The sequence below is a fragment of the Lytechinus pictus genome, unplaced genomic scaffold (genome assembly GCF_037042905.1).
Source record: "Lytechinus pictus isolate F3 Inbred unplaced genomic scaffold, Lp3.0 scaffold_19, whole genome shotgun sequence".
NCBI lineage: Eukaryota > Metazoa > Echinodermata > Echinoidea > Temnopleuroida > Toxopneustidae > Lytechinus > Lytechinus pictus.
This window is the reverse complement of record NW_026974140.1, coordinates 8,232,750-8,249,842: the sequence shown is the minus strand read 5'-3', so window position 1 is coordinate 8,249,842 and position 17,093 is coordinate 8,232,750. Positions and strand designations below refer to the sequence as shown.

General features: G+C 36.3%; 2 protein-coding genes across 3 annotated transcripts in view; one reads left to right on the top strand and one right to left on the bottom strand.

The window, feature by feature from the left end:
- The window catches only part of LOC129260707 (von Willebrand factor A domain-containing protein 3B-like), a 60,481-nt gene extending 56,099 nt beyond the window's left edge, over positions 1-4,382 (bottom strand). The window contains exon 1 of the mRNA XM_064114461.1: positions 3,921-4,382. Coding sequence (XP_063970531.1) covers positions 3,921-3,936 — 16 coding nt within the window. The 5' untranslated portion in view covers positions 3,937-4,382. The remainder of the gene's footprint in view (positions 1-3,920) is intronic.
- Positions 4,383-6,413: 2,031 nt separating this feature from the next.
- LOC129260948 (transmembrane protein 272-like) lies at positions 6,414-14,847 on the top strand. Of its 2 annotated transcripts, XM_064114443.1 has the most exons (7): positions 6,414-6,609; positions 7,520-7,625; positions 8,741-8,857; positions 10,029-10,088; positions 10,988-11,206; positions 12,439-12,638; positions 13,605-14,847. In XM_064114443.1, exons 1-6 carry the CDS (start codon positions 6,592-6,594, stop codon positions 12,621-12,623), a joined length of 705 nt encoding a protein of 234 aa, XP_063970513.1. In that variant the 5' UTR covers positions 6,414-6,591; the 3' UTR covers positions 12,624-12,638; positions 13,605-14,847. The 2 variants fall into 2 exon arrangements, with proteins under 2 accessions (XP_063970513.1, XP_063970514.1); XM_064114444.1 differs by lacking the exon at positions 10,029-10,088 and having other exon boundaries at positions 12,439-14,847.
- The last annotated feature ends 2,246 nt before the right edge of the window (positions 14,848-17,093 follow it).

The following is a 17,093-nucleotide window of genomic DNA, read 5'->3' as shown; positions in this document are numbered from 1 at the left end:
CCATCAAGCTACTGCATTACATAAGCCTATTACGGAATGATTTGTTCTTTGTCAAATGTTCTTCTTTCGTACATTTTCCCGCTTTTTTTCCTTTTCCATTTCAAAAAAAAAAATCTTCGTTTTCTTTTTCCCTTTCCCTTTCCTCCTTTCCTTTTCCCCTTTCCTCCCCCTTTCCCTTTCTTTCTCCCTCCCTTTTTTTTCTTTTTCCCTTTTTTTTTAAATTTTCCCGGTGAAATCCGCCAGGGGGGCAGATTGCCCCCCTGCCCCCCCCCGCCTGTTACGCCACTGCGCTCAAGTTGATTACATCAATGTGTCAATTCATAAACTACCGGTCAACTCCATTATCGAGTCCATGCCCTGATCAACGCGGGTTATTATTTTTTTATTGGCCCGGCCGATCCCGGTTAGCTCGATCCCTATATAGCGTTGGATCTGATTGGAGAGAGTGAATGGAACCTGACAAATCGACTTAATAAATAATTCAAATAGAACATTCTATTCATTTCTATGAGTAATTTATTTTGAAGATTAAGATCATATCAAATATATATTCATCAGTGGCGTAACAGGCGGGGGGGGGCAGGGGGGGCAATCCCCCCCTGGCGGATTTCACCGGTAAAATTATATCCTGTAATCCGGGCTTGTAATGAGATGGTTGTCAAATGGGTTCTGAAGATGCTATAATGATTTCAAATTACATTTTGCACACATACCTAATATCAAATGTTCTGGAACAGTCACAAAATTAGTAGGCCTATTATTTTATTTAAAAAAATATTCATTTTGATCGATAATGGGATTCATTTCTCAATTCCCATTTCTCATAACAAAATAAAGATGAATTTACATTGCAATAGCAGAGAGGGCCTGATCAAATTTAGATAGGTGGATTAGAGAGGGACTTATGGGAACCAGCCCCAAAAGCATAAAAGGATGTGAGAATAGTACTAAAACATCAATACACCAAATATGCCCTCGCACTTCGAGCTTTTATTATGTTATGTAGTACATTTCTTTTTCATGACGACTTAAAGTAATTGCCCCCTTTTAAGGTCTGAATATACAACATTCCAGTCTTTGCTTACGCTCGCATTAGTGGATTTGGTGAGATAAGTGCCTGCTCTTCATGAATTCCTAAAAACAGTCCTGAATAGGTCTATTTTTTCTGGTCTGAATATAAAAAATATCAGCCCGCGCTTCGCTCTCGCATCATTTTCGTTTGTAAAATACGTATGGTCTTCATTACTGCAAACAAGCCTTAGAATGCCCCTCTTCAGGTCTGATATCCAAAATTTTCAGCTCGCGCTTCGCCCTCGCAATATTTGATTAGTGAGATACGTAGGCCTATATATCATGTTCATGATTACAATGACTACAAACATTGCTTCATGCGCTAGGTGTAATTCTATCCAAAATAAAATAAATTAAAAAAAAATCAGTACGCATTTGGCGCTCGCATTAGATGACAATGGTGATATATGTATCTTCATGAATTCCTAAAACAAAGTCCTTAAAATGTCCCCATATGGGGTCAACTAAATATATACAAAGTTTCAGCTCGCGCTTCGTGTTCGCATTGTTTGTTTAGTGAGACATGCACGTATCATGGCTAAAAAATTGCTTATAATGTTCCATTTTTAGGTCTGAATATCAAAACATTTTCAGTCCGCACTTCGCGCTCGCGTTATTTGGTAAGTGAGATACATATTATTTTTAAGGACAAGTCCACCCAAATAGAAAGTTGATTTGAATAAAAAGAGATAAGTCCAAGAAGCATAACACTGAAAATTTCATCATAATCTGTTGTTAAATCTCAATTTAACAAAACAGTTATATGCAGGTCGGTATGCAAATGAGGAGACTGATGACGTCATCCACTCACTATTTCTTTTGTATTTTCTTACATGAAATATTAAATATTCGAATTTTCTCCTCATTGTCAAGTGAAACAACGATTAATTCCCTGAACCTGTGGAATTAGCACTGTTTATGGTTCAGTCAAGCTGGTCCTTATTGTCAAATATGTTTTTCAAAAAATGAGATATTGTATAATTCATATAATAAAAAACAAAATAAATAGTGAGTGAAGGATATCGTCGACTGTCTCATTTGCATGTCACTAGATTGTGCGTATCACTGTTTTGTGAAAAATATAAGTGAAACTTTAAAATGGCATAACTTTCTTATTTTGCTTTTGATTTTGATGAAATTTTCAGCGTTAGGCTAGTTTGAATTTTTTCTATTTATTCAAATCAACATTTTTTCTGGGGTGGACTTGACCTTTAATGGCACAGTCCTTAAAAATGTATCCTTTAGGTCAGTCTGGCTTCTAGCGCCCACTAATTGATTAAAAATTGTGCTGGTGCCTCCCCCTTCCCCCAATGTTGTGACCCACACCCATGGTACGCCACTGAATGTAATGATCAATCCACATTTGCAACGGAAGATCGAAACAATTCTTCTGAATGATAAATAGCTGATTCTTTCACCAATGAAATATAATTGTAGTATACCTCATTGGAATACTCTGATTCGCCTATGTGCAATTTGGCCGTTTTTCTTTTTATCATTGCTTCATCACGTCAGTGGTATGCGGATCCAGAATTTTCCGAAAAGGGGGGGGCAATTTCCCCAAAGAACTTGACATACCAAAACAAAAAGTTTTCAACCAAAAATTTGGTACATTTCGTCCACGAAATAATTTGACAAGCAAAAAAAGGGTCCTCACTTTCACAGGGGTAAATAATCATATCTGATTGATACACGTCTGACAAAACTCAATTACACACACGCACACACACACACTCAAACCGTTCCTAATTACCTTTTACAGAGGGGATTACACCAGAGAACCTTTTACATTTTATTTAGCTCTACCTCTCAATTTGGCTTATTTTTGGAACTACTATTATTTTTTTGATTACTTGTAATGCTATTAGGTCTGTAGTATGTTAATCATAATAAAGATGGAATATTGCAAGTCATGGGAACAGAATTTAATTGAGTAGTAGTAGTAGTAGTAGTAGTAGTAGTAGTATCGTAAGCAAAATGCTTGAGAGAATAGCAGCCAGGGGAAGGGAAGGGAGCTACATGAATACCATTGGAGAGAAAACTTCACGGGTCTATAAAAATGATATCACATAATTATTTGAAATGTTAAGAAAAAAAAGGGGAAGGGTAAAGGGTCAAGTGAAGTGAGTGAGTATGGGTACACGTGCGGGTGAGAGTTTTACAAATACTTTGATACAAGAAACCTCTTTAACAAAGCTTTAAAGGAAAACAGAGATGGAGCTTGTTTGATGTTATTAGGCAAAGTGGTCTAAACTTCAGGACAGTAGTAGTGGTAGTAGTAGAAGTAGCAGCAGCAGCATCAGCAGTAGTAGTAATAGCAGTCATGGTAGTAGTACTGGTAGTAGAAAAATAATAGTAGCAGTAAAGTAGCTCCCCTCCCCCCCCCCCCTCCCCCCGCCTCATGAAACTCATATTGGCGGCTTTAAACATCGGACATCAAATGCGAAAGATAGAAGAGCTATAGTTCCTCTTTCTATTCTTTACAAAATTAACGAACAGCTGGCTGCATAAATTTGTTGCCGGTTGGAACTCCAGTCTTAACTTATACTTCTTGGTTAAAGACAAGTTACATGAAACTGTAAAAAAAATGCATGCAGCAATAACAATAAAATGGATGTCATATTGTCATTAGTAATACCTCTATAACTATAAAACGATCGAAGAGGATTAGTTTCTATATATTACATACCTGTATCTCGAATTTCGATCCCATAAGACATTAAGAATTAAACATATTCGAAACAATGAGCTTTCATATTTCATTTTCAAATTTATAATTTTTCCAACGAGTAATTCATACTCGAACGCAACAAAATATTAAGAAATGAAAATAAATCGTTTGGGCTCACCTATGATCGGCCGCATCGTTTTTTATCATCTGCACAAATTGATGACAAAGAAATAGGGATGCTCTTCCTCAAAATAGATGAATGGAGACATTCAGGTTTTACAGAGATTCAATTCCTAAGAAGCATGATTTGAGAATACAACAGATGTGTGCTAGCTACCGCCGAATGCTTGTCAAACCAGGTTATTAGTCTGATATATTACCGAGCAGTATCACAACACTGCAGGTGTAGAGTTGTGGAGTCCAAAATGCAGATGGAACATATCGATAATTAGAATCGCCGTGGAAACGGCAAACATAATAAAATGGGCAGAGATATAATGCTACGTCAACACACGCCGCACGAGTTCGACGTTCATTAACATAATGATATGAGTATTGGCACTGGGTTATATTATATGCCATATAAGATTAATAATACAGTCGAAAGTGCTTTAGCAAATATTTACCCTGATCGCATGCTGAATATTGGCCTATAAACATGTCTAATATTGTACATCATGTACATGGAGGCCTCCATCATCATCAAGCCTAATCGCTCACGATGGCGGTCTCCTGCATTCCTTTAAATAATCTTGTTTTGAAAATGTAAATACTTACCCTGATCGCATGCTGAATATGGGCCTATAAACATGTCTAATATTGTACATCATGTACATGGAGGCCTCCATCATCATCAGAGGCCTCCATCATCATCAAGCCTAATCGCTCACGATGGCGGTCTCCTGCATTCCTTTAAATAATCTTGTTTTGAAAAATGTAGATTACATCTTGCTGATATTTATTTACACTTTACGACTATTATTATTTTGTTATGTGTATTACCTTTGTATATTGTATATATGTATTTTGTAATTCTGATACTGATGTGAATGCAGAAATAAATCAAATCAAATCAAATCAATGATTTTCTATGTTAGTGGCACGATTTACTATAGATTTGATATTTTTGTTGAACAATATATCCCGTCCTTTATGAAGAAATGATATATTGCTGACGTCATCATTTAAGTCGGATAAATACAGCTTTCGCCTTATTTATAGTATTAAATATTAATGTAAAATCATATTGCCATATAAAATAGGGGGAGGGGGGATTTTCCCCCTCCCGCGCGGAGCGCGAAGTTTTTGATATCTCATCAAATTCAAATCAAAAGAAGGCGTCTCTTGCGTCTCTAGTAACCTATCAACTCGAATTCAATTGACCTGCTGTGATTTAAAAAAATTGTTTTCGAAAGAGAAATTATGAGCGCCCAAAATGGGAAAAGATTGAAGAATTTGAAATAATTCCTCTTACCGCGCAAAGCGCGGAAGCTTAAAACGTTTTATAAAAATAGAGAACAGAAATGTTATAATTATGCCTACCTTGGTCACATCAGATTTGATTGTGAAAACTTTATCCACATCAAATTTCGTTAACTCAAGTCAAAACAGAAAACGGGTATATGCAGGAAGGAAATAGGCCCTATTCCTTCCGCGAATGGCGTTGAAGCTCTGAATTATAGAAATTTCTCTGAAACTTTAACCTGTTCTAATTTTGATATTTCTTAGATTATATACAACTCGATTAAGAATAATAACGAGCTCAAAATTTGAAAGGGATGATGCAAGCTAGAAGAGGGACTTTTCCTTTCCCATGCTCGCGAATCACGGAAACCTCTGTGATTTATTTTGGAAGAAAAAAACATTGTGTAATTTCGCTCATATTAAGCGCTTCCTTTTGTTTGATCAAGAAACTTCAGTGATATTCAAAATTTCAAATCAATGGCGCAAAACAAGACAGGAAATGGATGTACAGCGATACAGAATAAAGTTTAATATCGTACATAATTATTTTTGCATATACCACGGCATGAATTTAATGCCTCCCCTTTGAGCAGATACTTTGATTTTTACTTGCTGAAAAGCGTAGAAATAGCATTTGGGTATTCGGGTAGTGACGGAAAAGTTCTCTTTACACCCGCCTATGTATACTTTATAATTTCTGGCAAGAGTATACAATTCCCCCAGCCGGGGAGGGGAAAACGGTGTAGAAAAAAAAGGTGTGGAAAACAAAAGAGAATAGCAATTTTCATATTTTTCCCGCGCGGAGCGCGGAAGAAAAATTTTGTATAAAGAGAAAAGAACGTCTCGTTCAGGTTTTTATTCTCTTGACAAAAAAAGATGGAAAAACAACGAAGCTTTACCTTTCTTCCCTTTTCTCCTTTCGCTTTTTCTTTTTTTTTTCCTTTTCCCCCTTTTTTTTTTTTTTTTTTTTTTTGGGGGGGGGAGCGTTTGGGGGGGGCGACCGCCCCACCGCCCCCCTGGCTACGCGCCTGTTACAGACCTATAGCTTTGGTGGAAGAAGCGATGAAGTAATAGCAGAAAGAAATAAAAGCATCCCTTGTGCAAGCCTCGCCCACAACATGATTATCCAATCAACAGTCGCGGCAAAAAATAACAATCAATAAACTTTCTAGTCCCTGATCAATATCATCGATTGGTGGCTATAGGTATGAAAAATATACCAAGGCGTTATATACCACAGCGTAAAAATATATGGAATTTCAAAATCGAGGACACTTTAAATAGAAAAGGAATTTGATATGCCAGCGGACAAAGCACTACAAACTTAAGATTTGATTTTCTATTTGGTTTTTATTTGCGGGACGTTGTCTGTCATTGACTTTAGGATGTCGTGTTTCAATGTGGTAAGTGTATTTTATAAGGTCTTTACTATATGTCGTTTTTTTTCCTTAACTCACTCTATACACACTGTACATTCTCATATTATTTAACCAAACCCAAAGTGTGGTTCAAATATGGATTTACCAACTGTTGTTTAAATCATAACTGCATGCAAGGTGAATAGGGATTCATATTTGGGTTGGTTTACCAACACTCTGGGAGTGTATAAACTTCGGTGTTAATTCAAAACCAGTCTGGTATCCCGTATAGGAAAACACCAGTGACAGAAAATATTTTCGGGGGTTGGGATTTGGGTATAGGTTTCAAAATTTCTGTAATTGCTAGGATGAGCGAAGCAAAAGTTGGCTTATAAACGAAATGTACAACAGTAATCAGGTCAGTGAAACATTCAAAGAAATTTCAATCAATTAATGATGCTGCTGATGTATTATGATATAATATTTGACGAATATATATTCATATTCTCTTGTGATTCTTTTCGGAAGATTTAAAGACCCCTTCCCATCAACCATTTCTACCCCCAACGAAGTATGATGCATTATTATTTGAAGATTGTTTTAGCTGTAATCTCTTTCTCTTTCTTGGTCTATTTAAATGTCGCTGTTTCCATCAGCTGTTTGTCCATCTGTCTCTCTCCCACTCGCCCTCACCCCTCCCCCTCTCCCCCGGCCCCTTTCCCTCAATTTTAAAGGAGCAGTCAGCCCTACAACAACAATAATAATAATAATAATAATAATAATAATAATAATAATAATAATGATAATAACAATAATAATAATGATTATGATAAAGAAAAAATACAAATTTCACACACTTGCAATCTTTGCTGTATCAGTCGCAATGATAAATAGAATGAATAGCCAATTAATAAATGGTAAGTTCCCCCTTTGTTGCTACTTTTGACCCTTGCAGGAAGGAGAAAAACACGTTTCCTACGAGGATATACCGAATGGCGACATTTCTTTACAGTTCGAAAACGAAATGCCCTTAGATTCACTTCAGTTCCCGAATAAAGGTGGTAAGTATATAATAATAATATGCAACATTGAAATTATATAGCGCTCAATAATCCAAAGAAGGCTTCACTGAAAGGGTGCTCGAGCATTCAAGGAATTACTTCCTTGTGGGTATATTCATATACTGCACCAAAGTGGCAAATTTTGTATACAAGCGCCTTGCCAAAAGACGCGAGTGCAATGGTGAGATTCGAACCCAAGACCCGCCCGGACCTTATGGTCCAAATTGCGAAACTTATCCACTGAGCCACAAGATCAATACCTTTACCTATATATTAGCCGAAGTACCATTATCTGAATACAAAAGAGCTAATCTAGTCCCTATCCCTCTTGGAGTGATACCTTAGGGACCAATTAAGTTCTAGAATGAATATTATAGCTTCTTCTGGATTGAACTGTGCATTTTGACATTTTCACTCCAAAAAGATGTAAAATCCAATCTCAAAAGATGTGCATATAAATCTGAAATCGTCTCGCTGCTATTGGAGTTTTACATTATTTTGGACCAGATTATAATAGCTCTTTTACATTTGAGAACATTTTCCGATTTTTTATTTCTCTATGATATATGTGGTTATCTCAAGTAAGCAATTATAAATTTTTAGCAAATCTAAAGTTCTTTCTTGGAGATGAACTTATTGTCAGATAAATATAAATATAAGATAAAACACAGTCACGTTGAGAGGAAAAGTCTATTTACATATGCGGGTAAAGTTTACAATGAAAATGACACCGATCATATATTTTTTTTTTTATTTATTTATTTCAAATTGGTAGAAATTTACTTCTCTAGCCCAGATTCATCTGAATGGGAGTCATGGGACGAGAAACTCAGGATCTTTATAATACAACTTCATAGGCCTACCGCTGATAATTATGTATGCTGATAAATTGTGTAACCATGACGACCATGGGCGGCGCCACGAGCTGTGAAGAGAAAAAATATAGAGGAGGATGTTAAGAAAAATATACTTTTTTTATTTAAAAAATATGCATTGATAATATACACTCAAAATGGAACTCTTGGACGTGTTATTCTATTACATTGAGAAAACGTGACGTTACATTTAATTTATTATATCATCTCTTTTTCATTTTATTATTTTTTTTCTTCCAGATTCTGTCTTTAAGCCACCGACCCACTCCTTGTTGTATCATTTGAACCAGATCAAGAAAACGGCTCTCAATCCAGTTGACTTTGCAGCCCTCCTGGGAGAACTGGTGATAAATTCGAGTAAGAAATGTTGCTGCACCATGGAATTTTCCTTAGAGACAACTTTCCGTTTTCAATGCAAATCGGATTATTAACAGGGGCCGCGGAACCAGGGGCTTCAGCCTCCTCCCCCTTTCAATATAAAATGTGTACAAAAACTTAAGAATGACCATCTGATCGTGATTTTCTATGATGGTTACCCCCTTCCCCCCTCCACACACACACACACTTTTGGCACCCCGCCTCCATGCACTTTTAAAACCGTTCCGCGGCTCCGTATTAATATGACACGACCAGGAAAGCAAGCATATATAGTTCTAGTTCAAAGCTATAAATTGCTTTAAAACTGATGAAAAATTACAGAATCTAATACTGGGCCCAAGATTTAGGACTTCAAACATGCTGGAATCCGACATGATTTATGATGTAAAGTATGTTAATCCAAAACTACAATATTGATTGTTTTATTTGTATTTTTTTTGTGTGGGGTGTATTTATAATGATATACACTCTAAAAAATATTGGGTAAAAATGCTCCATGAGGGTAATTATGTGTCCAACCAACATTGGGCATTTCTTTTGGGCATTTTTATTTATCCAGTGTGATGGAAATTTTGCCCATTCTAAAGTAATTTGCTTCTTATTTTTTTTAACCTTACTGGACAAAATGCTTCCTGCATTGGGTAAAATATTGTCCCAAATTGGTTGGACACTTAATTACCCTCGTGCTGGCTAAAAGTTTACCCAATATTTTTTTACAGTGTAAGCAATTGTCTTTTGAAGCTAATTGCGAATAATCTCTCTGGAAAAAAAAAATGTGAAAGTCCTCCAAAGCAGAACAATTCATTATTCGACTTAGCTTCTATTTCATTTATATAGGCTAATTATCAAAGAGTACACCCTTAATACCCAACTTTTAACCTACCGTTGGCAACATACTGTTCACACAACTATTGGTTAAAATCTGTCCAAATTGGGTATTAAAAACTAGTAATTGGGTAATAAATTTGCTCAGTTGGATAATAATTGCCCAGAATATATATGTTTTACCAACATGCATCAATCAACATAGTGGACAGTATGTTGCCCAACATTTTAAGTGTGTATATATATTATTTTCTCTGATCTTCTCTCTCTCTCTCCCCCTCTCCCCCTCTCCCCCTCTCTCTCTCTCACTCTCTCTCGTCGACAGTGTACATGACTTTGTTGATGGGATTGTCAATAGGGATTCCTATATCGATGCTTTACATGGGTAAGAATACTTGTAATCTGGTTTACCAAAAACAGAATTTGAAAAAAAAATACTTTATATTACGATTCTTTTCTCGCAGACATCCTTTAAATTACCAGTGCGACAAATATGATATAGAGGAACTGCACGTTCGTTTCATGTCATCTTGATTTTTCATCTTGATTTTTTTGCAAAGAAAATATGGGGAAATCGTTTTATGTATACTTTCTTGTCATTATTGGGTATCTGTAATTCACATAAGCCCAGAGCTTTGACCTAGACAAATAGGTAACATGGGCTTATATTCTTGTGCGTCCTATTGTTTTCTAATTCAATAATAGTGAAATTTTAAGAAAAAATGATTTTTTTTTTAATGATTATAATGGCATAATATTCTATCTAGTTTTTCTAAACTTTTGAGACATTGATATCATCCAAAATACACGTAAAAATAAACGTGAACTAATAAAAAAAGTGAACTAAAATATATCCGAAATGTTAGATTTATTGAGATGTCATTCCCACAATAATTATTAATCAAAACAAAGTATGCATAGGGTTTCTTTTGCATTGCAGATAATTATGATGAACCAATGAAGTAACAATTGGTGCAGTGCAGTGGGTCGTGTGGTCCAGTGGTTAGAGCATTGGACTCATAATCGCAAGGTTGGGAGTTCGAATCCCTACTCTTCCATTGTCTCCACTTTGATATAAAAAAAAAGGCCCGAGAGTAATTTCTGTCGTCTATAAGGTCAGCCACAATGACCGATTAACCTAGACGTAAAATGTTTCCTAGGTAATTGGTTATATACCAGCTTGGCGCTTACCAGCAGAGCGCTGTCCTGCCGAGTTCCTACGGGAGTGACCATAAACAGAAACAGAAACAATTCTGGATTTCATTTTATCATCTTTACTTTCAGGTTTCAAGTACTACGACAAATGTCCAGCTGAGTTCCTGATAATTTTCTACCTTCTCGTGAATGGTTTTATCCTGACGATAAGACAAGTGCTTGACCTGAAACTAAGGATCCAACGAAGATTGTTACCCCCATCCAAACGACATCTTCCACAACAAATGACGTGCGGAGTTTGCTGCAACCAGTTTCTGACCTTTCTCGCAATTTCATTCTTCCTTGCAAGTAAGAATTTGGACAGTAACTTCACTGTCGTGCTGGTGTTTTGCCGCCCACAAAAGTTGCAATTTAGGGGTTAAATCGTTTTATTGAATTTTCAAACATAATTCTCCATCGATTTTCCTTTAAAATCTGACCCCTTTAATTAAAAAAAAAAAACAATATATCACAATGCTAACTAGACATTAGTGTATGATGTATAGACCAATATGAATGATCTAATTTGGCTTTCTTCCTTCGTTCTCTTGCACATTTTTCAAGCATAAGGCCTATACATATTTCCTTAAGTTATTTCCTTAAGTTTCCTTAAGTATAATCCATTACATACAACATTAGTGTGTCACTCTAAAAATGTTTTCAGATGGTGTTAAATGACACCATAAATGACACCGCCATTGTCGCGAAGGATTGCACGAAGCACTTCACGCCAGCATTAATTTCATAGTTTATTGTAAAATAAGTATGTTTATCTTTCGCCACTCTGACTAATAAATTTGTGTGATTTGATTTTGTTCCTTGTATTCTTAAAACAAAGTGAAGAGTGTAATCCTTTCGAAACATCGATTGGTGGTGTTTTTAGCAATAAAAGTGTATGCCTAGACACAGGGGCGGATCCAGGATTTTCCATAGGGTGGGGGCTCATTTTCCCGAGGAAAAAATTGACAAGGAAAAAAAAAGGTCTTCACTTTCAAAAGGGGGCACACTTCTGTTTCAACGTCATTTTTACATTACAAATTTTGATTGTGCCTCCCAGTGCTAGAACAGTTCGAGAGAGATTTCCAATTAAGCATTTTATAGCGGGCGCGTCGTGGTCTATAGTGGTTCTGACTCTCGCCTTTCAAACAGAGGGTCGTGGGTTCGAATCCTAACCATGGCGTGTTTTCCTTCAGCAAGAAATTTATCCGCACTGTGCTGCACTCGACCCAGGTGAGGTGAATGGGTACCCGGCAGGATTAATTCCTTGCATGCACTGAGCGCCGGTGATGGTAGCTCGAGCTACAGCCGGGGTAATAATAGCAGCGCTTTGTATCCTCAGGCAAAAGGCGCTTTATAAATACAGCTATTATTATTATTATATATTATTTTTCAACTAAACAAGTTTCAAATATTCCTCTCCGCCTACCCCCCACCTATATATAATTATACTTCGCATTAATTTTTAGTTTAAAATTTTCAAACCTGATTGATCACACAAACGATAATGGCTTTGATTATTTGTTTTATAATTGTTATTCTAGGTAACATCTGGATTCTGAGTGTGAACCCCGTGATGAACGACCCGCACAGTCTCAAGTTTTGCCACCCAGTTCTCTATTCGTATGTGTGCTGGTTGACTATAGGAGTGTACTCACTGCTCGCTGCCGGTGTATGCTTCTGTTTCGGAGGCACGGTGATCGGGTGCGTCGTGAGAGGTTGTGACTGAAATTCCGAGCAGTGGGTACATGCTGCTTCACGAATTCCCGGCTGCAGATCAAAATGATGCACTTAGAGACGCAAAACGTCAATTGATGTCAATTACAAATTGAGCATGATAAAATAAATGTTCCCCAAGGGAGGTACCACAGGGGGATGGGGAGGGGTGATCTCCCTTTAGGGGTCCCCCCCCCCTCATTAAAAACAAATCCTGGCACCGCGCCCCTGTATTAACAAAGAAGTACTCCAGAGTATGACAAAGAGAAAATAAACTCACTCGTTCTACTATTTTTTTAGTAGATGGTTATATCTTAGGGGATCCACGCTCTACAAGCAATGCTTTTTAGTGGATCCCCTCATTTCCATATCAGATTTTGTTAAAACTATTTTACAAATATTTTGGAACTCGTAATTGATTTGTAATCATTGTTATCATATTTCATTTGTATTTGTTTTTATTTGTAATGTATGTTTGATTTGTATTTGCTTATAACGTTGATAATGGAAATGGAAAATAAACTTGAACTAGAACTATCCTTTGTGATCTGGTAATACGTTGTTGATTTTGACGAGACATTGCATTCCAATCAATGTAGTTAGGAAGGTTTTCCTTTTTCATGCTAAAAATGGCAACTTTGCACATTGGTGCAATTATAATCAACAATCGTAACAATTGGTTTTCTATCTCACCTTGATTAATAATAATAATTGCTTATTAAGCGCTAATTCAAAAGTTATAAAGCGCTATACAAAAAAACTTGAGATAAAACTGCACAAAATGAAACTTGCAGTACTTAGTATAATAGCTATATAGTTCTCTGGAATATCATTTAAATGATATAAATATTACAATTGCAGTGTAAAAAAAATCATGAACACATTTAATATTATGATCCCAGTAATAAATTTAACATTTAATACTGAATTATGGACTTTATAATGATAATATGAACTTTGCATTTTCAACAGTGTTTTGTACATCTCTTTATAGGCCCCCATTCCACAGAGGGGAGACATTTGAAGGACATTGAAAGACCAAATATGGGCAAAGTCATACAGCAGTATCTAAGATCACTGAAATTTGTCATCTCTGTGGAAAGGCTCAGAAAGACCCCTCAAAGGATTCTAAAAGACTGATCGATACTTCTTGTCTTACTGGACTAAGACTAGTCCTCTAGATATCTTTCAATGATCTTTCAAAAATTTATCAATGATCTCCACAAAAATATTGAGAGACTGTCGAAAGATCATGGAAAGATCTGATAAGAACTTTGAAAGTTCATCGACAGACCGCTGAAAGACTGCTGAAAGACCACCAAAAGATCTTTTTCTTGGAAGACCGTTTCAAAAAGTTTTGGGAATCATGAGGACCACGAAGATCACTGAAAGATCCATCAGAAATCGTGAAAGACCTCCGTGATCGTTGAAAGACCTTTGAAAGATCAAGCAAGTTTCATGGCCTTACAGCAGTCTTCAAGAGGTCTTGCTCTCTGTGGAATGGGGGTTTTATTATGCAATAGGAACTTATCAGAGAATATTTTAAGTAATGATTTTTCACGGCTTTCTTGAAGAAAACATAGTGATAAGAGAAGATTCCTCAAATATTATAGGAATTCATGCAGCCCGGCCCAACTCCCAAAAGTCGAGATATTGTTAGGAAAAATAAACCGTTACATTTTTATTTTCTTCTGTATTATAAGACCCAGACCCCCACGACCTATATCATTGGCATAATTATGTATGTAAAGTAATTACACTCTCATAATAATTATGTACATTTAATTCTCTGCATGTAAACAACAGTGTTATTCATATAATGTCTTATATTCTATTTCTTTATTTTTCTTTATCACGGGCGGTTTCAAGGTAATTCTGATGAGGGATGGAGTGATTTTTTTCTACTTCTTGTTAAAAAAAATAGTATAAAGATGTTGCAAGACCCATGCAGAACTCTCTTATTGGTAGTCCCTTTCCTTTCTTTGTATTCTCTTCCTCCCTTTTCACTCACTATACTTTAAAAATCATAGAGACGGTAACCCCCTCCCCCGTCACCCCCCCCTTCCTGTTTTACATTGACACTCTCATTTTAATTTACTTTATACATTTTCACACTGAAACGTAAATAAATATTTAAGATAAAAGTTAAACAGTACTTATTGCATTGATGCTCATGACTTATGGTTATTAATTATAGGTCTACATGTAAATATTAATAAATTGGTTTTTAAAGAGTCAAAACGAAACTTTTGGCCGTTTCTTTCGTCAGTTGTTGAATATAATCTTATCCATGGGCGGAAATCCCAGGGGGGACAGGGGGGACGTGTCCCCCCTACTCAAAATAGTAGGGGGGACACAATATCAAATGTCCCCCCTACTATTTTTTGTCTTTTATGATGGTACGAAATACATCATTCTAAATCGAAATAAAACATCTATTTTGAGACGAGTTGGGACGAGATGACCGAACTTTTGGGATGATGACCTTTTTTTTCCTTGTCAAATTTTCCCGCCCGTTGTCCCCATAGGCGGATCCAGGGGGGCCAAGGGCCCCCCCCCCCCCTATTGGCGGAGCAAAAAAAAGAAAAAAAGGGAAAGAAAGAAGGAAAAAGGGAAAAAGGAGGGAAAAGAGAGGAGAAAAGAATAAAAGGACGACGCGTGCATAAAATAAAATGAGGGGAAGACTTGGAAAATAAAAAGAATCTTTCGTGCCACTATATAAAATTTTCGCTCGCGCTTCGCGCTCGTATTGCCTGTTAGGTGATTTACATATCTTGTTAAATATGGAGCTCAAATATCAAGTTTGGAAGTCAATATACAAAACATATTTCACCTCGGAAATCGAACTTTCATTATTTTGTGTGATTTACAAATTGATTTTAAAAAGTGCTCTGTAAAAATGTCACTTTTATGGTCTGAATAATTTTATCAACATTTGCTGCTTGCTCGCAAATTTTGATTTATCAGGTACCTATTATTTTCGGGTATTCCATAAAGTTTTCAAAAATATCCCTTTTCAGGTCTGATTGTCAAGACGTATCAGCTAGCGCTGCACGCTGGCATTTTGATTGGCGAGTTATGTATGTTTCAATATTGATTATACAACAAACTACTTAAAATCCCCTTTTCATGACAGTTTATCAAAAATTTTAGCTCGCGATTTGCGCTCGCATTAATGGTTAAAAATATATTAACTGATGCATCCTATTCATAATTACAAAGGTGAAATGTCTTGTTTTTATGCCATAATATCATCAGATTTCGCGCCCTCATTAGGCATTAATAAATATGATATTAATTTAATAATTAAATTGTCCCTTTTGTTTTATCTCGCGCTTAGCAAGAGGAATTTTCATGACATGTTTCTGTTTCTGTTTGTGGTAAACTTCCGTAGGAACTCGGCAGGACAGCATTTTTTGCTTGTAAACGCCAAGCTGGTATATAACCAATTACCTTGGAAACATTTTACGTCTAGGTTAATCAGTCATAGTGGCTGACGTAATAGACGACAGATATCACTCTTGGGCCTTTTTATCAAAGTGGAGACAATGGCAGAGTTGGGATTCAAACTCACAACCTTGCGATTATGAGTCCAATCAGAGGTGTCGATCATGGGGGGGCAGGGGGGCAACCGCCCCACCAATGAAAATATTGGGGGGGGGGCAAACATATCGTTTTGCCCCCCCAATAATTCCGCATGTGCAAAAAATAAAATAAGATTGTAATGTTACACAGAAATCAGCAAGCGAGATTGAGATACACAAATTGTTCTTCATCTAAAATCGTGCTCAAAATGTCCGGTTTTCAGATTAGAATATACAAAAATTTCAGCTCGCGCTTTGCGCTCGCATCATTTCTGTAGCAAAAACCCATACTTTTCATGATTGAATAGGTGAATAGAATGTCCCGTTTTCAGTTCTATACACCTCAAAAGAACTCCCACTTCGATTTGCAATAATCTTTTGTTGGATATATTTCTTGTTCTTTATTAAAAACGTCAATTAAACTTTTTTTTTTTAAGATCAAAATATCAAAATTTTCAGCTCGCGCTTCGCGCTCGCATCTATTATTTTTTAATTTTGTTAAATTTAATTTGTTGGTGAGATGTGTGTGTGTGTGTGTATATATATATATATATACACACACATATATAGATTATATATATATATACATATATATAATCTATATATATATACATATAGGCATATGTGTGTGTGTGTGTGTGTTTGAGTCTGTTTGTTTTGTGTGATCGAGCGCCTTTGGAAAGTTGATTCATGATTTTGCCCCCCCCCCCCAATCTGAAAAATGGATCGACGCCCCTGAGTCCAATTCTAACCACTGGACCACACGACCCTTACATGTCGTAAGGATGTACCGGTCCTATGTCAAAACTCAAAGTAATAATAATGAAAATTTTAGCTCTTTTTTTTAAGTGCGATCCATATCTACCTTACAATTTTCCTACAAAGTGCTTGAAATATAA

What these genes read in the sequence shown, in the direction of transcription:
- LOC129260948 (XM_064114443.1), top strand. An exon ending in TCAGTTCCCGAATAAAGGTG is followed by an intron (nt 7,626 to 8,740) that starts GTAAGTATATAA and finishes TTTTTCTTCCAG; the next exon opens with ATTCTGTCTTTAAGCCACCG. An exon ending in AATTTCATTCTTCCTTGCAA is followed by an intron (nt 11,207 to 12,438) that starts GTAAGAATTTGG and finishes TTGTTATTCTAG; the next exon opens with GTAACATCTGGATTCTGAGT.